The 23,615-nt window shown below is 33.7% G+C and overlaps 2 protein-coding genes across 3 annotated transcripts; one reads left to right on the plus strand and one right to left on the minus strand.

Annotated features, from left to right (window-relative positions):
* The first annotated feature begins 15,100 nt into the window (after positions 1 to 15,100).
* LOC120265014 (lipase-like) lies at positions 15,101 to 17,366 on the plus strand. Its single transcript, XM_039272950.1, has 7 exons — positions 15,101 to 15,355; positions 15,446 to 15,540; positions 15,633 to 15,736; positions 15,843 to 15,943; positions 16,039 to 16,142; positions 16,316 to 16,873; positions 17,210 to 17,366. Exons 1-7 carry the CDS (start codon positions 15,101 to 15,103, stop codon positions 17,364 to 17,366), a joined length of 1,374 nt encoding a protein of 457 aa, XP_039128884.1.
* A 1,327-nt stretch (positions 17,367 to 18,693) lies between these two features.
* On the minus strand, positions 18,694 to 22,373 carry LOC120265593. 2 transcript variants are annotated; one of them, XM_039273537.1, is made up of 3 exons: positions 22,036 to 22,373; positions 21,814 to 21,948; positions 18,694 to 19,493 (listed from the first exon to the last, which is right to left on the minus strand). In XM_039273537.1, the coding sequence occupies exons 1-3, from the start codon at positions 22,355 to 22,357 to the stop codon at positions 18,919 to 18,921; spliced, it is 1,032 nt and encodes a 343-aa protein (XP_039129471.1). In that variant the 5' UTR covers positions 22,358 to 22,373; the 3' UTR covers positions 18,694 to 18,918. The 2 variants fall into 2 exon arrangements, with proteins under 2 accessions (XP_039129471.1, XP_039129470.1); XM_039273536.1 differs by having other exon boundaries at positions 21,814 to 21,954.
* Between the last annotated feature and the right edge of the window lie 1,242 nt (positions 22,374 to 23,615).

Genomic DNA, 23,615 nt, shown 5'->3' on the forward strand with positions numbered 1-23,615 from the left:
GCGTAATGGAGGGGTGGTAGGATTCCCATCCCTTTCCTACCAACTTGCTTTGTTTTATTCTTTTTCTTTTTTCTTTTTTATTTTTTATTTATTTATTTATTTATTTTTATTTATTTATTTATTTATTTATTATTATTATTATTATTATTATTATTATATATATATATATATATATATATATATATATATATATATATATACTAATGAAACCCAACCCAGAAAAGCTTTGGATTATGAGTCAATGGTTGAACCAAATCAAATCAGGGTTGATCCAGTCATAAATAATATATGTATATATAATTTTAATTAATTATAAATATATAAAAATTTAAAAATTTAAAAAATTATAATATAAAATATAATACATAAATAATATTTTTTTTATGATTTATAAATGCTAACAAATAATAGTAATAAAACTATTATGATTTATAAAATATAACACACAAATAAACTATTGAAATTTAATTAGATTATGTATTTAAATATTAATGTTTTATTTGTTTGAAAATTAAGAGGAGCATATTTTTTACTTTTAAAAAAATAAAAATATACAAAATTTAATTATAAAATAAATTTATATAAAATGAAAACGCATATTTTCTTTGAAATGTGTAAATCCAAAACAGGAAAAAATTTTATTATAAAATAAATTTGTATAAAAAGAAAATACATGTTTTCTTTGAATTTTGAATCCATGATGGTACAAAATTAAAATAAATTTATATAAGAAAACACATATTTTTTTTTTTAAAGAACTGAACCTACCTCACCTTATTTGAAAAACCTTACTCAAAAAAATACCTAACCACTTGAGCTATAAAAGATCATTAAAAAAATTAAAATAAATTAAAATAATATTTATTATTTATAAACCTGAGTTTTCCATAAAACTCCACCTGGTGATCTATCTGGTTAAATCCGATTCAACTATTCAGGTCAAACCGAACTTCAAAATACTAATATTTACCCCACAACAATCATATGTATATATAATATTTACTTATAGAATGGAGGGGTTTTTTTTGAAAAAAGATTTTTTTGAAGGTAAAAGTAAGGATTGATATACATTATTTGGTTAATTTTTCTTTTTAACTCTCATACTCTGAGGTAATTTATTTATGATTTTTAGCTTTCACTTCGTTATTTTACACTCCAAAGTTTTATTTGGGTTTCATTTTCTATAAAATTGTCGAATTGACCCCAAATTCAAAGCTTGGGTGATGCCCATATGACTCAATGTGATTACTGATATGATCACATGTTATGGCATTGCCATGTTGTTATTATATATATATATATATATATATTGAGAAATAGGGGCGTATTACATATAAAATATAATACACAAATAATACTTTTAATTAATTATAAATATATATAAATATATATAAATAGGGGCGAATTATAAAGCTTTGGATTATGAGTCAATGGTTGAACCAAATCAAATCAGGGTTGATCAGGTCATAAATAATATATGTATATATAATTTTAATTAATTATAAATATATAAATTAATAAATTTAAAAAATAATAATATAATATATAATACACAAATAATATTTTTTATGATTTATAAATGCTAACAAATAATAGTAATAAAATTATTATGATTTATAAAAATATAACACACAAATAAACTATTGAAATTTAATTAGATTATGTATTTAAATATTAATGTTTTATTTGTTTGAAAATTAAGAGGAGCATATTTTTTACTTTAAAAAAAAATAAAAAAATACAAAATTTAATTATAAAATAAATTTATATAAAATGAAAACGCATTTTTTCTTTGAAATGTGTAAATCCAAAACAGGAGTCAACGACCATTTGGTCTATTGGGATCGGGTCTTTTGCGTAGGGTGTTCGTCTCGAGTGTCGAACGTGTCTCTCCGAGTTTGATCCTCATCTCGCGCAAGATGAAAGCACGGTTCGGTGGTGAGCGCGGTTCCCTCACGTGTTCGTCGCAGGGTTCGTGACACATCGCGCTTTCTCAAAAAAATCCAAAACATGACAAAATTTTATTATAAAATAAATTTATATAAAAAGTAAATACATGTTTTCTTTGAATTTTGAATCCATGATGGTACAAAATTAAAATAAATTTATATAAAAAACACATTTGTTTTAAGATTTGAACCTTAGGCCTCACTCTATTTGAAAAAACTTTACTTGAAAAAACACCTAAACACTTCAACCATGAAACTATAAAAGGTTACTAATATAAAAGTTAATAAAATTAAAATAATATTTATTATTTATAAACCTAAGGTTTCCATAAAATCTCACCTGATCATCTAGTTAGGTCTGGTCGAATCTAGATCAACTACTTGGGTTAAACCGAATTTCAAAACACTGATATTTACCCCCACAACAACCATATATCATGTATATGTTATATTTATAGAATGGAGGGGTTTTTTTATTGAAAAAAGAATTTTGAAGTTAAAGTAAGGATTAATATGCATTATTAGGTTAAATTTTTTTTAAACTCTCATACTCTGTGGTAATTTATTTATGGTTTTTAACTTCCACTTTGTTATTTTACACTCCAAAGTTTTATTTGGGTTTCATTTTCTATAAAACTGTCGAATTGACCCCAAATTCAAAGCTTGGGTGATGCTCATATGACTCAATGTGATTACTGATATGATCACATGTAATGACATTGCCATGTTGAAATTATATATATATATATATATATATATATATGAGGATGCATCCTCTGTCAACATTTACAGATTCGTAATCTGTGAACATTGATATGGGCTGTTGGACAGTAACACTGTGCACTATTCATAAACACAGTAAAAAGTAGGATGCACAGTGTTTTAATCTGAACCATCCAATCAATCTCAGCATAGTAACTGAATCAATCACTAACGTCCAATCCTATTAAAGTTACTGTACATCATCTGCGGACGCTCTACGAACGTCCGCAGATGATGTCTATACTATATATATATATATATATATATATATATATATATATTATGAGAAATAGGGACGAATTACATATGGAATTCGAATTTTTGACTTTTGAGTTGGGCTAAACAAGGCAAGGATGATGCCAACAAAAAAATATTTGTGGTTTTCTGACATGACAGATGATGACAAACCATAGTATTAATTCAGCATCTAGTGTTATTAAAGTGATAAAAAAGATTAATAAGGTTCCAAATTGAAAATTACTTTGAAGTACAAGGGTGTATATCAATGTATTCTTGTGCTTTAGGCCTTGTAATTCAGCATAATTCTGCATGTGCTTTCCCCCTCTTATATATATTTCGCTAAAATAAAGATATCTAAATGTAATAATTAACTATCTAAATGTACTTTGTGTATATAATTTATACTATTGAAGTGAATAAAATCAAACCAATTATAAGTTTTTACTTAATCTAATCATGCTTCTTCCTCTATGTTATTATTATTTTTTTAATGTAATGTGAACAAATAAAATATCAGGTATGTACACATGTGTGGAGTTACCATTTTAACACATTTATGTTTTCATCTTATAAGAATTAAGATTCGAACTCATCTCCTCAATAAAAACAAAAACAGTTCACGTGGAGGATCCAATATCAATAGACAAAGAGGTTTTCGACATAAATTAATTTATAATAGTGAAGTAAACTCATCACAAATTTACATATTTTATAAATTCTAAAGTAATATTTTTCCATAATTGTTTATGAATAGAATAATAAAAAACTAGCTCATTAAAATGAAAACATTTTATTAGGAGTTTAAAAAAATCAAATTAAAAAAAATATATAAGCATTATATGGGCGAAAAAATAAGTTTCATATGTTTTGTTTGTTGCTTTTTTTGTTTTTGAATTTTTTTAAGGAACAGATATATTTAAAAAAATCTTGAATATCCATATAAATCACCATCAAAGAAAATATTTTTTTTCGAAGGAGAGATCATATTTTATTAACCAATACTTTCATATTTACATTAGGATTTTTCATTTTTTTTACTAGCCATATATTTACCTCATCAAATGAAAATAAGCTTATTAGTAATATGACATTTTTATAAATAATTTTTGCATCAATAATAGGTTATGGATTTTGAAGTAGAATTATATTTGATTTATATTGAAGGTTGAAATTTTCATTATAAATATCTTGGAGATTGAAAATATTTGTGGTGGTAATTATCTCCACCATGGGGGTTTGTATAACTTGTTGCTATCCATTCGATATGAAAAACTGATATTCCAACTTGCCAACTCAACTTTTATGCAAAAACCACCAATAACAATTATTTTTTTTCAGCTAAAATAAATAATCACACAATATTTATAAGCAAATATCTCATATTCATAGCAATTGTAAAAATATTGAATCAAAATAAAGCACTAATGATTTTATATGCAAAACCTCACCAAATGAGGAGTAAAAATCACGTGAGAACGTAATTTACCAAAGTCTTTCCTAAATAAAATAATGAGTTTAACAAATGTTCCTAACTTATTTAGGAGCTCAATAATGCTATTAAGAGGGACTTTTTGGTGCACCAAATTCATTAACATAAATGTTGGAGGCATATCACATCAAATGTAAGAAAAAAAATCACCTCAATACTAGTCAATTTGGGATAGATATTTGAAATTAGAAACATTCACTTGACAATTTTTCAGTTTGATCCAAATTTTTTTTTTTTTTTTGAATAAAAATTAAAATTTTTTCCGATGACTAATTTAGTATAGTGGACTATTGTAAAATTTTCAACCTTAGACGCTTTTTCAAATTTAGTAATTTCAATGTTCTTTTTCACACTTTACTTTTTTTTTTCTTGTTTCCCGCACCCAATAATAATTAACATTATTATTTAAATAGTTTTAAAAAAAATCTAAAATACCCTTTGAAAGGGTTTCAAGTTGGGCCTCCATTTAGAGTGCCTTAACTCAACATTCGTTAGTTTTATTTATATTTGTTGTTATATTACTATTGGTTTATTTAATTTTGAGAAAATTTTTTATATTAAAAAATATTAATTACTTAAATATTGGTATAATTAAATATTTACCCTAATAATTTATTGAGAAATCTATTTTTTATGCATGTGATTAATGATTACTATTTGCATTTATAATTTTATTAGAAAAATCCAACTTTAATAAGGGAAATAATTTATCTGTGAGATTGAGCAAATCGATTTTTTTATAGTTGTTGATTTTCAAAAAAATCTGTGTGTCCATCTATTGATGTCATTAGAGGAAGAAAATTTTGAAATAATCAATGGCTATTCACTTATTGGTATCGAGTATTTTGCGTAGATTATTTGTTTCCAGGAGGATTGAGATTGAATAAAAAAAAACTCATACAAGGTGAGAATATAAGTGTATAAGTGTGTTAAAAAAAATTATGGAAAAATTGTTAGCGCATGCACATGTGTGATTCACTAATTCTCAAAAACCTCATATGTAATTGATAATAATTTTGATTAGATTAATGCGTTATTCTTAAAAATTTAATATTGGCGCCATGTAAACATATCTTTTGATATGCTTAACATTCAAAATTCATGAGAGAACAGTTGGGGAGGTAAATCATACTACTTTAGATTTAGATGTGGGTTTTATCAAAAACAAAGATATAAAAATAAAAAAATGAAAAAGAAAGCATTTGTGCCTCACAAATCTTTGTTTTTTTAAAATATTTTTTCAATCTTTAGTTTTGGCAAGTAACTTAGGAGCAGAATATAACTCCATGTTTTGGGTGATTTTAGAGATTATGCTCGTGAGAGGTTGGTTTTCAAGCTCCATTCTTAACCATTAATGTTTTTGGATTAATTTTAAATATTTTTTCAAGTTTTTTTTTTTAAAATTCATTTTAACGCTCGCCCAATATTTTAATTGATTCATTTTCTTTTATCTTTTTTTAATAGGTACATGAATTCCAGGGGAAACCAATGAATTATGACCATTAATTTAAATCTCAAGTATTGCATTTCCTCTTCGACTCTTATTATTATTCAATCAACTGATATTAATTTAGATTAAGTTTTTTATTTTTTTATTATGATTAATTAATTCTCTTTATTATGAAATTTTTCTCATAATCATTCTCATTAACAGTGGAAGATTATATGAAGCTTTCCAAAAACATAAGCACGGTGCAGTTTAAGAAATGAGTTTTGTAAAACAAGCAAGAATACATATGTTTTTTCTTTACTATTTCTTTATAATTTATAATAAAATATTGTAAAACTTTTTTCTACTTATATGTGTTTCTTTGTGTACAAAATTTTGATCAATAAAATATTTTATTATCGTGTGGAGATTAATATTACTGCATACCATCATCAATATATAATTATACTTCGAGAACAATTTTTGCTTGTATTTAACTTTGATTGTAATTTTTATTTATTTTATTTATTTATGATAATAATAATTATATTAAATATCTATATGACCAATATCTTTGTATTCAACCTTCAAAATTAATGCATGATCATTTTAAAAATCTTGGTTACTAATACAAATATATGGTTTAACACTTATTAAATTAATTGAATTGTTAAATACAATATTAAATAACTAGTTAATATGAAATGCGTGTCACTTATTTTCTCTTGTTTTACAGGCCCACCAGAACTATTATGCTTTCAAATTAAAATAGCATATTATAAAAATGGTATAAAATTTTAAAGTTTTAATTAACATATGTTTGATGAGTAAGTGATTTGAGTTCAATTATTTTAGTACGATATATATACATATATTACCTATAACGCCCAATCTGATCAAGCTTGACCTGCTTACAGCCATGCATATGAAAGCATCAAAATTGTAAATCTCTTTCACTAATCATGATTTAAGTATGTTAAAAAAACTATATTTGACGGAAATTTTTTTTTAAAAAAATGGATGAACTATAATTTTGTTAAAAATAAAAATAAAATGCTAGAAAAATGAAGAAAAAAAAAAAAGTACAAATAACACTGACTAATGCGACAAATACTTGGAAATAGATATTAAAAGAAAAACAATTCCAATAGCAGTGGATAGACTGAAATTACAACATTCGAATAAAAATTGAAAGAGCACACAGACAAAAGTATAGGACACTGATGCGGGAGATCAAATAGATTGTCTTTAGTGAAAGTGTCAATGATCAAACGAACGAATTAGCCGAAGTTATGATTTGGCAACATGCTACCATGATCACTCCCTCAGGATTTCAGAAATTCAAGATTGGGTTTAACAATGCTAATTGTATCCTTAAACTTGAGTCATTTTGGTGGTGGGACTACAAAATTTCAAAAAAAAAAAAAAAATGATTAGTTTTGATTTATCATGGTAACTGACGAGGGCGAAAAGAAATTAATAAAACATGTGTGCATTTCATTCAAATAGGATGTTCCAAGTTATAGCTTGCATATTTGTCTAACATTTAATTAAATAGATATTGTAAATTCATATAATTTTATTATATTAGTCTTCTATTAACCCATTATTATGCAAAACTTTAAATGGAAAGAAAATTGGTTCGATGAAAATATATGACATGTGTTTTAGTTTAATAATGATTTTTATATTTTTATCATCTATTTCTTCAAATTTTTTGGACAGATATATTTGCATTATATACTGTTGCAGGTGAGGAAGCGCGGAACTAGTGTGGCAATTCGTCGAACATTTGGTGTGCAATATCACAATACCTAGCAATCACACAATGAATGGGCAATGCAAGGATAACATACAACCAATATCACAAGAATAAAATAAGAGACACCAATTTAACGTGGTTCGGCTAAGAACAAGCCTACATCCACGGGAGAATAATGCTTCACTATATCATGGGGGATAACAAGAGTACAAGAGTATAAAAATAGGCATAAAACCAAAAGAGGATTACCAAGCTCTAAAAACTAGCCTTACCTCAAAAACAAGGGTCTTACCTTGCTTTAATGAGGTCAAGCAAGAACAAGAGCTCTTCTCTACACAACTCTTTTCACTCTCCAAATACAAGAGAACTCACCCTTTCTATCTTTCTCTCTTTTCTCTCATTACCCAACACCCAACAAACATAACCCTATATAAACAATAGAGCAATCTAGACCGTTGGATGAAAAGAGATCAAGATTTTGGCTTCATCACAAGGATATCAAGCCAATATTTAACAATCCCCCACTTGAAGACAAATCTTCAATTAAGCATTAATGAAGCATCAAGCATTGTCCTCCAAACATCCGGGTTACGTCTCCACTAACCCGGAAAGCCTCCTACAATGAGAAGTCTTCTCCGTAGGCACAACCTTTGTCAACAAATCTGCAAGGTTGTCATTTGTGTAAATTTTCTCAACATGTAAATATCCAAGCTCCAAAGCAAGCCGAATAAAGTGGTACCACACATTAATGTGCTTTGTTCTAGAATGAAAAGCCGCATTCTTAGCAAGATGTATCGCACTTTGACTATCACAATGCAACACATATTTTTCTTGTACCACTTCAAATTGATTAAGTACATGCTTTAACCAAATCATTTCCTTTGCTCCTTCGGTCAAGGCAATATATTCCGCTTCCGTAGTAGACAAGCCAACAATGTCTTGTAATTTAGACATCCAACTCACCGCGCCACCACCAAATGTGAAAACATAACTCGTAGTGGACTTCCTTACTCTCTACAACCGGCATAATCGGAATCAACATAACCATTAACCATCAATGAAGAACTTCCAAAGCATAAGCATAAATTTTGTGTACCCTTCAAGTAACGAAGAACCCACTTGACGGCTTGCCAATGCTCCCAACCGGCATAAGACATATACCTTGAAACAACCCCCACTGCATAAGCAATATCCGGCCTTGTACATATCATAGCATACATCAAGCTACCAACCGCGGAGGTATAAGGAACATTTTCAAATTTATCATCCTTTGGAGAACTCTTCTTTGATAGATTAAAATGTGCTGCTAGAGGTGTAGAAACCAGTTTGCAATCAACCATTCCAAACCTTTCAAGAACTTTGCCAATGTATTCGGATTGACTCAACCACAACTTCCCATGCTCTCTATCTCGGTGAATGCGTATGCCTAGAATCTTCTTTACAATGCCAAGATCTTTAGTAGCAAACTTCCTTGACATATGGAGCTTCAAGGACTTAATCTCCTTCCAATCATTGCTAGCTATCAACATATCATCCACATAAAGCAACAAGCAATTAAACATGCCACATGTGGAACCCTTGAAGTAAACACAATGATCAAAATCACATCTAGAATAGCCCTCATCTTGTATAAAAGTGTCAAACTTCTTGTACCATTGTCGAGAAGCTTGTTTCAAACCGTACAACCCCTTCTTCAACTTGCACACCAAGTTAGGATTAGACTTGTTAGCAAAGCCTTCCGGTTGAGACATATAAATTTCTTCTTCAAGGTCACCATGCAAGAAGGCCGTCTTGATGTCAAGTTGTTCAAGCTCCAAATCAAGATTAGTCACCAAAGATAGAATAACTCTTATGGAGCTATGCTTCACCACCGGAGCAAATATTTCATTGAAATCAATACCATGCTTTTGACCATAGCCCTTCACCACTAGTCTTGCTTTGTACCTTTTTGATCCATCAGCTTCATGCTTTATCACATACACCCATCTATTCTTTAATGTTTTTTTTCCACTTGGAAGCTTCACCAAGTCCCAAGTTTGGTTCCGATATAAAGAGTCCATCTCTTCATCCATAGCCTTTTGCCACCTAGCTTTCTCAAGACAATTTTGTGCTTCATGAAAAGACTCGGGCTCACCCGCATCAGTAAATAAAGCATAATACAAGGATGGAGAATACCTTTGGATGGGCTTAGGAATCTTTGTAGATCTCCTCAAAATTTGTGGAGACTCAAATTCTTGTTCTTCCTCATCAACATGAGCATCTTCTTGCTCAATCACCTCCATGCTATCATCATGGCCACCAACATCACCATGGCCATCTCCATCATCATGATCTTGAGAATGGATTTCTTCTACTTGCCGAGGAGGAACACATGAGTCAACTTGCATGTGAACAAGTTTCTCATCCTTTTGCTTTTCATGATGGCTTTCTTTATACATCACATTCTCATGAAATATGACATCACGACATCTAATTGTCTTCCTTTCAATTGGATCCCATAACCTATAGCCTCTATCATCACCACCATAACCAAGGAAAGCACATCTCCTTGATTTCAAATCACGCTTACTTCTCTTTTCGGAAGGCACATGCATATAAGCTTCACAACCAAAAACTCTTAAATGATTATAAGAGATTTTCTTACCACTCCAAAGAATTTCCGGAACATCACCATCCAATGGAGCACTTGGTGATCTATTGATGAGGTATACCGCCGTATTTGCCGTTTCCGCCCAAAAGAACTTAGGAAGAACGGAGTGAGACAACATACTTCTTACCCTTTCCACAATGGTCCTATTCATTCTTTCAATAACACCATTTTGTTGTGCGGTGTAAGGAACCGTCTTCACTCTCTTGATGCCACTCTCCGCACAAAAACCATCAAAAGCACTAGAGCAAAACTCTCCACCATTGTCGGTTTGCAAGCATTTTATAAACCTTTCACTTTCTTTCTCAACACGGGCCTTGAACTTCTTGAAAGTTTCAAAAACTTGATCCTTGGATGCTAATGGATAAAGCCAACACTTTCTAGAATAATCATCCATGAAAGTAACAAAATAAGAAGCACCACCAAGAGACTTGACATTCATAGGGCCACAAACATCGGAATAAACCAACTCCAATGCCTTCAACTTTCCATGAGATTCATGCCTCTTAAAATTTACTCTATGTTGCTTGCCCATGATGCAATGCACACATAATTCAAGAGATGAATTCTCAAATAAAGGAATAAGCCTTTTATCTTGCAATACCTTCATTCCATGCTCACTAAGATGTCCAAGCCGACTATGCCAAACATGCACATCATCATGTCCACTTGCCGACATACATCTTTGAGGTGAACCAAGAAAAGTATATAAGCTTCCATCCTTTTGCCCCTTCAATACCGTCATACAACCCTTGGAGATTTTCCACGATCCATTGCCAAAAGTAACCACATAACCGGCCTCATCAAGTTGCCCCGCCGAAATGAGATTCTTTGTTATCTCGGGAACATGCCTCACATTAGTCAATGTATGCTCCTTCCCATTTGCTTGCTTAATAACCACATCACCAATGCCCAAAATTTTACAAGCACGATCATTGCCGAGGTAGACATTACCACAATCAACCTCTTTATAAGTGGAGAAAAATGATCGATCCGGACATATGTGAAATGAAGCACCGGAGTCCAACACCCAAGTATCTATGGAAGAAGATACCATACAAGAAATGCTTAATGTGACTCCATCATCACTTTGAGATGCTATGCTTGCTTCACCATCAACTTGCTTCCCCTTTCTCTTGCTCTTCAAAAGATTACAATCATTCCTCACATGACCTTGTTTCTTGCAATACCAACAAGTAACAACCCGGCCCCGTGACTTTGATCTTCCCTTTGCTTGTGACTTGCCCTTACTAGCCAAAACATCATCCCTTTGTTGAGACCTTCCTCTTTCACCGGCCGCTAGTGCTTGACTTGAGTCACTAGACATTTGTGAAGAAGCCCTTCTAGTCTCCTCACTACTCAATGAAGAAACAACATCATTCAACTTGAACTTGTTCCCCATTGTATTTGCCACGGTAGTAACAAGAGTATCCCAACTTGGAGGCAAAGAGCTCAAAAGTAGCAAGCATAAGACCTCTTCATCAAGATTTACCTTTAGAGCCTTTAATTGTACCACAATAGAGTTAAACTCATTCACATGCTTTCGCACCGTGACACCATCCTTCATTTTCAAGAGAAATAACCTCTTCATGGCATGCATCTTATTAATACCCGATGGTTGCTCAAAAGATTGCTCCAAAGTACTCCAAAGTTCATGAGCGGTCTTACATTGATAAACATCAAATAAGATGGATGGCGAAATACATGGCCTTATCACCGACAAGCATTTTCGATCAAGAACCTTCCATTGTTCATCACTCATAGATGAGGGTTTAACATCATTCCCCAATAGTGGTAGATCCAACTCCTTATAGACAAGGTGATCCTCCATCATTATTTTCCATATTGGCCAATTGTCCTCCTTGAGCTTTTCAAACTCCATTGCCTTATCCATTGCTATAAAATCGAATTACCACCAATACAAGCCCCAATTCTTTCAATTGCAAGCTTAGACAACCTCCACAATCCTAGAACGAATCTCTGATACCAATTGTTGCGGGTGAGGAAGCGCGGAACTAGTGTGGCAATTCGTCGAACACTTGGTGTGCAATATCACAATACCTAGCAATCACACAATGAATGGGCAATGCAAGGATAACATACAACCAATCTCACAAGAATAAAGTAAGAGACACCAATTTACGTGGTTCGGCTAAGAACAAGCCTACATCCACGGGAGAATAATGCTTCACTATATCATGGGGGATAACAAGAGTACAAGAGTATAAAAATAGGCATAAAACCAAAAGAGGATTACCAAGCTCTAAAAACTAGCCTTACCTCAAAAACAAGGGTCTTACCTTGCTTTAATGAGGTCAATCAAGAACAAGAGCTCTTCTCTACACCACTCTTTTCACTCTCCAAATACAAGAGAACTCACTCTTTCTATCTTTCTCTCTTTTCTCTCATTATCCAACACCCAACAAACATAACCCTATATAAACAATAGAGCAATCTAGACCCTTGGATTAAAAGAGATCAAGATTTTGGCTTCATCACAAGGATATCAAGCCAATATTTAATATATACATATATATTATGCACATGTATAATTATGAAAATATAGGTCAAGGCATTGGCCTAACACAGCTTTGTTTGAGAGATGCTTCTTTAGAATCAAATGGAAATATTTAACTTTAATTCTCAGCACCAACGTACAATATATATTTTGGTCAGATTAGCTTGATTTTTAGAAGAATAGATTTTCTATCAAAAATAAATCCTGACTCCAATAAAATAATTTTCAACGAGATCTAATGCTTGATGCAATAAAAAATATTCATCTTTCAAAAATATTTTCATTGAGCATGATTATAAATTGACATAATTTTTTTTTATTTTTCATAAAACAATAATTGTTATATACATTAGGGACACACGCAAGTAAAAAATTGATTATGCAGTCTGTATATTCTCATCAGGTGATATAGGATTCGAACAGTAAATCTACACTTACAACTAAAATTTGTTACTACTATTGTGTTCCTAAAATTGGAGTGACCTTTTAAATATTTTATGCTCGTTTTCACAATAATATCAACACCGTTCAATTATCACAAATTTGTCTTATTTATTATTCTAATAAAATTAAAATAATTATAAAAATAAATAAATAAATAAATAAAAACACTCGAGTTGGTTCATAAATGGCTGACTATTGTGTTGGAGCATTCATCGATAATGTTTGGTGTGAAGCATGAATTAATTGTTGGCCAATGTAGAAAACGGTACTAATTAAAAGCCAACATTTATGGCATCAATGCATATGTATTTCCATTGACTTAACGCATTAATTGACTTGGAATTGCTCGAAGGTTCAAACGTTAAAGTCAATCTGTTGACCATGATCATGTAGTCAAAAGTCTTTACAAATATTTATTTATTTAATCATTCCCGTAGAAATTGAGCGCTTAAATATCATTATATATATATATATATATATATAACAAAATCTAATTTATTAAAAATTTACTATTAGGTAGTTAAATTTGAGTTTTATATTATCCGTCCATATTAACTATCACATTTGAGTTTTACATAAATATTAAAATTGTTATTAAAGCTCTAAAATTTTTAAAAAATTATAATAAAATATTTTTATATTTATTTGAATAATTAATTCGGTTAATGCAAACACATCTCTCTAAATAAAAAAAAAACAAAATCAGAAAAAAAATAGATACTAAAATGAAATAGAGTAATTTTCTTAACTTATTATTATAGCTCAGGTAAAATTACCAAAACTTAGGAATCTTGTGCTAGCCCAATGGTAACTACCCATGGTTGTAAGTGAGAGGTCTTGAGTTCAAACCTCTCAGCTTACAATTCATATTTAGGGTCCCCTGTGGGAGTTCTGTGTGAGGATTACCTCTCGTTCTTCCCTCCAGGGTTGCATGACGGGGGGATTATTCTCAGGAGGTCATTCAAGCCACCGTAATTGGTGCACCTCCGTACCCGTTTGTCCTTTGATTTGTCTCGCTTGTCGACTTTGTCAAAAAAAAAACAAATGTTAGGATCTAATTACCAATTCTTTTAATTCTAATGCAATTTTGTTGATACAATAAAAAAACCTAAGAGAAATCTGGTCCAATCAATACATCATCGTAAGAAAGAAGCCAATATATCTATATATATATAATATAATATAATATAATATAATATAATTAGAACCCATCATCTAGGAACGTCCCTAGATTTCAAATCTAGGGATGTCCATAATAGCCATCGGATGGTAATCTGACGGCTTTTATCATTATGAACAGTAAAAACCGCGTTCTACAGTGTTGTACAGTGATCATAAACAGTAAAAGGTGTACAGTGACTATATAGACAATCAGCCATTGGATGATAATTCAACGGCTTAGATTTAAAACGTCCCTAGATTTCAAATCTAGGGACTTACCTAGATGATCTTTTTCCTAATATAATATAACAGTGCTATCAAATAAGAGATGGAATCAAGAGTCAAATTCTTATGCCTCAACAAATTCTCTTGAGGAAAAAAACACAAACAATCCATAGGTTTTCTCCCCTCCTTAATTACCAACTTTCTTACTTTCTTAGTAGTAACCTCCACTCAATAAAATAAAAGAGTTTAATAAAGAGTTGGCCAATTAATGTAGTGTACGTGTTGAATAGAAGAACACATGCACACCAAATGAGTCAGGAAACTTCCTATAGCTTTTCAACACCCATCTCTCTCTCTCTCTGTGTGTGTGTGTGTGTGTGTGTGTGTGTGTGTGTGTGTGTGTGTGTGTGTATGTGTATATGTATGTGTGTTTGTGTGCGTGCTTGTTTTCAATTAATGTATACACAAATCAATATGAGGAGCATGTTGGATAGAAGCTTGAGTTTATTAGAGCTGTTTGTGAGCACTGTGGTACACCTGCTGTTTGGGTTCTATGTATTCAGTTTTGCAGTGGCTTTAGACCTAACACAAGCTCTATCCAAGGCTCTTTGGTCTCATGTTGTAGTTGATGATGATGTACATGTCAAGCATGAGAAGTCTAGATCTTCATCTTCGTCGAATATCCCACCGATCGTGTTAGTACATGGTATTTTTGGCTTCGGCAAAGGGGTATGTGTTAATGACTTATATGGATATTGGATAGAGATATAATTTCTTCAACTTTCTTTTATCGTAATTTATGTGTATGTTTGATTGCAGAGGCTTGGAGGGTTATCTTATTTTGGTGGTGCCGAGACGAAGGATGAGCATGTTCTTGTGCCTGATCTTGGGTCCTTAACAAGCATTCATGACAGGTAGTTTGTTGGTGATTAATTCATATGATCTCTTGTATTTATCAACACTGAGATATATATTAAGAGTTTTATTGATATTTTGATGGTTTCAGGGCTTGTGAATTGTTTTACTACTTGAAAGGAGGGAGAGTGGACTTTGGAGAGGAACATAGCAGTGCTTATGGCCATTCTAGATTTGGAAATGTTTATGAACAAGGTATGAATGAAACCTTATAACTTCTTCTTCTTCTTCTTCTTCTTCTTCTTCTTCTTCTTCTTAATTGAATTTCATAAGGTGATGGAGTTTGATTTATTATACATAGGACACTATCCTATTTGGGATGAAGAGCACCCAATTCACTTTGTTGGGCACTCAGCAGGAGCACAAGTCATCAGAATGTTGCAGCAAATGCTTGCTGATAAGGTGCTTAATTTTACTTCTACTTTTACTTCTTTTCTAGTTTAATCTTGCTCTGTATTTAGCTCTGATACCATATTAAATACAATCTTCGTGTTCAGGCTTTCGAAGGACATGAGAACACCACCGCGGATTGGGTACTAAGTGTAACAGCTTTATCTGGTGCTCTTAATGGAACAACAAGGGCTTATCTTGATGGCATGTCGTACGCACTAAACTTATTACTATCTTTTGATTCAAACAATCAAACTACTTGCACTCTTTATTATATAAACTTGTCTATTATTAATCATAGAATATTACCTTAATCAAAATATAATATAATATCATCGGTTTCTTTCAAAACAAAGACATTGACCTAAGACTTGGTTTGTTCAGAGTTGAAGATGGGAAATCAATAAGAACTCTAAGCTTGCTTCAAGTTTGCCGTCTTGGAGTCATATTCTATGACTGGTTCAACATTAGATGGCTCAAAAAATACTACAACTTTGGTTTTGACCACTTTGAGATGGAATGGAATAGAACTGGTCTTTCAGGCCTTACTGATTTGCTTTCTGGGAATTCAGGACCATTTGCAACTGGTGATTGGATTCTACCTGATCTTACCATTCAAGGAGCTCTCAAACTCAACTCCAAACTCTCTACATTCCCAAACACATTCTATTTCAGCTACGCATCGAAGACGACAAACCCGGCTCTCGGTTTTAGGACGACGACAGTTCATCCGTTGCTCTTCCTTCGATCGTTGCAAATGCGTCAATGGAGATATCCTATCCATGTGTCTCCGCCATTCAAAGCTTACAAAGATGAAGATTGGGAGGAGAATGATGGAGCTCTTAACACTATTTCTATGACACATCCTTTGTTTCCAAAAGAGCATCCAAGCCTTTGTGTTGTTGATGACTTTCATGTCCATCCTATGAAATCTGGCATTTGGTAAGAATTCGTTCTAATATTTATTAAATTATTAGTTATTTAAATATGTCTCTTTGATATGCAAATTTTCTCTAGTTACATATCAGATAAATTAATTTAACTAAATATTAATAATTCTCCTCAACTTACATATCAAATAAACTAATTTAACTAAATTCTAATAGCCATGTCGCAACAGTCAAACGATTCAAGTATTTAACTCCCATGTAAAAAACACAAAGTAAAAGATACTCAATGAAAAAATCAATTATATTAAAATGATCTATCTGTCTTTTAAAACATGTATATGTATAGTGACTAATAACGGTTTTTGGTTTTTTTTCCTTTTTCTTGCAGGTATTACAAGATATTGGAAGGAGATCATATACTTTATGTTGTGAGTAGAGAGAGAGCAGGAGTGAAATTTGATTTGCTTTATGATGGCATTTTTGAGCGCTGTAGAAAAAATATAATTAGGATAAAGTCACCATTGCTACCAAATCATATTGGTTAAGCTTTGTTTAACATCGCATTCATGTATATTTAATTAGTTTCTACGTTAACTAATTAAGATGTAAATAAATTTGTTGCCCTTTCACGTAGAGAGAAAATTGTATATTAAATAAATTGGCTATGGTTATGTCATTCCTTGAAGTTATCACTTATAAATTGTAGTATTAACATCTTATATATATATATATATATATATAGAGAGAGAGAGAGAGAGAGAGAGAGAGAGAGAGAGAGAGAGAGAGTTATCTACTCTCATGCATTAAAGAGAGCAAAATAGTGTCCATTGTGCTTTAGATAAATCATAACAGAAGCATAAAATTCTTTTAGTATAAAAGATATTAAAAATGTGAATATGATTTAGGGTTGTTTGATTTATGGGTTACCACAAGCTTAAACAAAACATTTTTTTTTTTTTGATAAAAGTGGATAAACCACAAATTTATTGAAAAGAAACAACAAACAAAACCAATACAAAAGAAACAAACAACAGAAATAACAAAAAGGTCATCACCAGGGGTGACAAACACCTAATAAGGGCCAAAAACCCTAGCAGAAAAGGAAAGAAAAGAAAAGGAGGAGACACAGCTGAGAGAAAAGATCAGCCAGAAGGCAACAAAAATCTACTCAAACTGTCAAAAACAGCTGCAGGACCTTGAAGAACCTAATCTAAGTTGTTGGTGTTGTCATCCGGCCTCACGTTCAGGAAGACAAGCGAGCGCTTCAGTCTTTGAGTAGAATCCGCTGAGATTTGATGCGGGTCCCTAGTTGCAGAAAACCAATCCAGCACCATGTGAATAATTTTAATAATAGCTAAGAAAGAAGTCATAGCATGCAGAGAAAAGATGCCCTTGTTTCTTTCAAGCCAAATGTTCCAGGAGATCGCTCTGGAAAGCAAATCCCACATGGTTCGCTGGTGAACCTCAACAGAAGGAATCCAGGAAGTCCAAATCTCAAAAAAAACTTTAGGAAGAAGGTGTAGAAGAAAAATTTGTCTAAAGAAAGCCCAAATTCTTTCAGCAAAGTCACACTGAAGAAGAATGTGCTCAGTAGATTCTAAAGCTTTGTGACATAGAACACAAGTGCAGGTCGCAATTTGCGTGTTACAACCCTTTTTTGGCTAGGTTATCAAGTGTTAGGATTCTATTTTCACCAGCTAGCGAACAAAAAAGAGTAATTTTGCTAGGACAATTCACTTTCCAAAATGAAGAGTAAAGGGCACTTCGGGTTCCTCCATCTATAATGAACTTATAGAAGGAGCGAATTGAGAAACCTCCATTTTTTTTCTGAGCAAGTTGCCTAATAGTAATCCAGGGGAAGTTACAGTCATTAAAGAGGTTGGCCCAAATGTCCTTTGGAGCTCTACCACCAACCGAGTTGTCAAACCACAATAGTGTAGAGTCTTTGTTTTTCACCTTTATGGAAGTACAAAAAAGAAAGGCATGTAGGATTGTACGAATACTAGCCCAAAAGAAAGAAGAAGAAGACCGAGCTGAAGAGTGTAGTAAAGATCCTAAACACCCTTCAGTTAGGTAGTTGGCTTGAATTATTTTGGCCTAGCAACCTTTGCGACCTGTGAAGATTTTCCACCACCATTTACCTAAGAGGGGTTTGTTAAATTCAAAAAGGTTCAGGATTCGCCACCCTCCCAACTCTCGGGGTTTACAAATTCTTTTCAAATCAACAAGACTAATGCCTTTTGCACCCAAATCTGGGCCTTTCCAAAGAAAATCTCTACGAATCTTATTTATCTCTTTGATCACCCAAACTGGGAGTTTGAAAACAGACATCCAATAGGATGGAACGGAGGAAAGAACCCAATTCATAAGGGTAAGATGACCTCCAAGGTAGAGATAGTTGGCCTTCAAAGACATGAGTTTAGAGAGAACCATTAAAATAAGTTTCAACCAATCCTGTTTCCTTTGGCGCCTTCCGGAGATTGGAACCCCAAGATAAGTGAATGGCAAACAGTCTCTTCTGCAGTTGAGAATTACTGCAGAAGATGCATTTGGCTGAAAGCCATAATTAGTGGAGTAAAGACAACTCTTAGAGAAGTTGATTGTAAGACCAGAAGCACCTTCAGAAAGATAGAGAATCCGCTTGAAGATACGAAGGTTTTCCTGTCCACCTGCTGAGAAAATAATCAGATCATCAACATATTGAAGATGACAAATCTTTGCTTCCCCATCTAAAGTAACCCCCATTAGAACTCTGGAATGCAGTGCATTGAAGAGCATTGTACTCAGGGAATCTGTTACAAGGGCAAAGAGCAAAGGAGAGAGGGTGTCCCCTTGTCTTAATCCTCGCTTACATCTGATAAATCCATGTTGTTCTCCGTTAACAAGAACTCTAGCCTTTGTTGAGCTTAGAATATTTAGGATCCATGAGTTCTAGTGAGGCCCAAAACCTCTAACTGCAAGAATGTCTAGAAGGAAACTCCAATCTAGGGAGGCGAAAGCCTTTGCGAAGTCAACTTTGAAGGCATACCCTAAAAGCTTGTTCTTTTAAAGGTTGAAAATTAATTCTTGAGCAGCAATAATATTATCAGCTATACATCTACCTTTAATGAATGCTGATTGAGAATCATCCGTGAGTAAGTCTGCTACCTTACTTAGCCTATTGGCTAGGATCTTAGAAATCATTTTGCAAGGATAATTAATCAGGCTGAAAGGGCAGAAATCATTAATGACTTCAGGTGAGTTTGTCTTTGCAATGAGAGCTATGTTCATCCAGTTTAGTCGTTCATGGTTTACTCTTCCTTCAAAGAAGTCATTACAGAGCTTTATACAGTCATTTTGAATTAAGTTCCAATGTTTTTGAAAGAAGAAAATTGGAAAGCCATCAGGTTCAGGTGCCTTATCAACACCTAGATCAAAAACAGCTTGCTTGATTTCCTCGAGAGAAAAGGGAGGTTCGAGAGCTGAAAGATCTTTGTCTGTGTGAGAAAAGAGTTTGCCAATCCATAAGGAAGCGGAAAGGCCTGACCGCACCAAAGAGAAGGTTAAAATGATCGGAGAAGGTCTTCCCCAATTGTTGATGTCCTTTAACCCAGGAACTATTACTTAAAATTCGAGGAGTGAAATTTGTATTTCTTCTGCTATTGGCTATCAAGTGGAAGAATTTCGTGTTGGAATCTCCTTCTTTAAGCCAAGTAATTCTAGGAAGTTGTTTCCAATGTTGTTCTTTTTGCTTCAGAATTGAGGAGGGTTCCAATTTTAGGTGAGTCAAATGTTGGGCCTCATTATCTAAGAAAAGTCGGTTTTCACCAATAAAGTCTAGGGAATTGAGCTCTAAAAGGATGGAGTTCTTCTGCAATCTCACAAAACCCAAAGTTTCTGAAGCCCACTTTTTGAGTCTGGCTTTCAGGTTCATTAATCTTTCAGAAAGAATGAATGCACCGCACCCAGCTAGCTAGGGTTATCTCATGCCAGCAACCTTGAATCAGATTCCCTAAATTTTCATTAGAGTACCAAAATTTCTCAAAATGAAAAATCCGGGGTTTGAATGAATGGGCTCCAAACTCAAAGAAGATTGACCTGGGAAAGAAGATTAACTAACACATGGTCAGATCCAAACCTAGGCAGAGCAAATTGGATTGTCCTAGGAAAGAAGATTGACCAATTTTGAGAAAGCTAAAAACGGTCTAATCGAACCCAAATTGGATCTGACTGACTATTTGTCCAAGTAAATGCTCTACCATGAAGAGGAGGGTAAACTAGATTTAAGTCGTACAGAAATTTTTGGGATAAGATTATGTCTCCAGGATTTATAGTCCCTTTGTTCTTATCCTATAGGGTAAAGAACTTGTTAACATCTCCGCAAATCATCCAAGGAGGGATCTCAAAGATCTAATAAAGCAGATTTCATTCCAGAAATCCTTTTTTAGGGATCGGTTATTAGGTCCGTAGACTGAGGAACATAACCAAATTGATTTGTCTAAGAGGTTTGAGAATTCTAGTGTGTGAGAGAAAGCCCCGGTATGAATTAGGGTGCCACTGACTTTAATTTTATCTCAAGCAATAACTATACCCCCTGCGGTACCCACAGCCTGGACAAAAGCAAAGGAATCAAGGAAACGACCACCAATAGATCTTCAAAGAGATCTATGAATGTCTAGAAGCTTGGTTTCTTGTAAACTGATAATAGATGCTCTAGATGAAAGTAAGCAATCTTTAACTAGATGATGTTTATCTGGTTTGCCCATATCTCTAACATTCTAAAAAAGTACTATCATTGGGGAATATTTGGGTTCTAATCTGCAGATCTAACAGATAGATCTGCCAAATTGGAAGACTGGGTTGATCTTTCTGTTTCAAGTTTTCTTAACAAGTCAATACATTTTAGTTTATGATTAGGGGAGCCCACAAAATTAACGCCACATGCTTTACTATTATTAAGAATCTGAGCATTAGACCATGAATTAAAAATTGAGGAGTTTAAAGAAGGCACACCTTCTCTCGGATCTTCTGGAATGATTTTTTTTCTTGACAGATATAGGTGGATGAGGGATGAATTCTGCTTCTTCAGTCCACCGAGTAGAAGGTTTTTTGTTTCTATCACTTCTTCTGATAGGGTCGAAGAAGTACCTGAAACTGGGGCACTTGAAATATTAACCTCATGACTTTGAATAAGCCTAGAAACTTTTGAGGTAATCAAGTCAGTAGTTTACTTACCAAACTCGGTAGGAACTTCATCTTCAAGAAAAGGGTCATCTTGAAAATGAGCTTCCTGTGCTTCAATCACATTGTCCTTATCCATAAAATTCTTCTCTTCAACAAATTTCTGGTCATCCTCATCGTCCCCCCAGTCCACCAGTTCCTCATCCATAGGATCATCCAATGGTGGATCAGTGAGAGTTTGGTCGTTAGGGGTGAATTTATTGGAGAGGACTTTTGGAATTAAAGTCCACCTCCTATGTAAGACCACCCATGTGTATCTCTCTGGAATTGGAATAGAGGGTGGGAGAAATTTTAAATGATTCGGCAAAGGATTCATAGTTTTGACAGGTGAAGACAAAGTTTTCTCTGAACATAAAGAACCTAGATTACTCACTGGTGTGGCTTCAGGAATTGTGGATAAAATCTTATCCTTTGGATCAGGTTTAGAAGTGGAGCAAACCAAATCACGAGGCCTCTTGTTCTCATCTACAAGTCTGCCAAAATTAATAAGAGAATCCTCATCTCGAGGCACATCAAGAGATATCGCAGCCTTTGGAAATGCATCTCCTTGTGTGGCGTTAACTAGGGGCAGCACTGTAGAAGTCAAAGGAGAATTAACACCTGCATGCTTATCCCGAGGCTTAATGAACGAGTGATCATTAATCACTTGTGAAGCCTTATCTTGAGGAGGATCCAAAGGATCATGAATCTTCACCTTTGAGATGAGTTGATCATGAGGCAAAGAATCCTCCAACTGTGTGATGACAGGATCCTGAAGAGAAATCAGATCTCTTGGCCGATCAACGGTTGTTGTAATATCACCCGACATGCAGGGCTGTTCACGCACAGCAACCCTGCTCTCTCGGCACTTGCACCTAAGGCCGAGGGAGGAAGTCATGGGAATTTTGGGGCTCCTACGCTCGCCGGAGCTCCTACCCAACTCAGGAGGACAAGGTGGGAGATCCGTAGCGGCCCCAGCGCTCCACGGACTTCCCGGGAATTTCGACAAGAGGTGACTCCAGAACTGGCTCCTTCCCATTCAAAACCCTGTGAATTTGATGGGTGCTTCTGGACGGCGGAGGGATATCGGACTGAAGTGTATATATCCCTGTCCATCGAAGCACCCTGACTTACAATCTTCGAAGGATGGGAATCCCATCGTCTTCTAATAAAACTTTAAAGCTCCTAAACCCAACATCCACGATGACCTCCATCGGAAAGACAATGGGTTTCTTGAGATGTGCCAACACCCTAAGAAATTGCAGTGAGGTCTCCTCGCACTTCTGAACGTATATGAGATCACCGAGGGGACGCAATACCGCCATTATGGAGTCCCAGTTCCAGCAATGAAGGGGCATGTTCACCAAACGAATCCAGTGATAGTCACCGGTGGCCAGAGCGTGCGATCCAAACTCGGGCGTCCATGGCGAAAGGGAGGCAGAGCAGTGACCTAGATGGGAGTGGAAGGAAACTGAACCTCGCTTACGAAACATTGTTGCCATTCTTGCTAAACTCGTCATTAGAACAAAGTGGTTATGCTCCCATAATTCTCCAGTTGAAACTCCTTGAGAGAGCAACAGAAAGAGTCTTGATGC

Source organism: Dioscorea cayenensis, chromosome 7 (genome assembly GCF_009730915.1).
Source record: "Dioscorea cayenensis subsp. rotundata cultivar TDr96_F1 chromosome 7, TDr96_F1_v2_PseudoChromosome.rev07_lg8_w22 25.fasta, whole genome shotgun sequence".
Taxonomy (NCBI): Eukaryota; Viridiplantae; Streptophyta; class Magnoliopsida; order Dioscoreales; family Dioscoreaceae; genus Dioscorea; species Dioscorea cayenensis.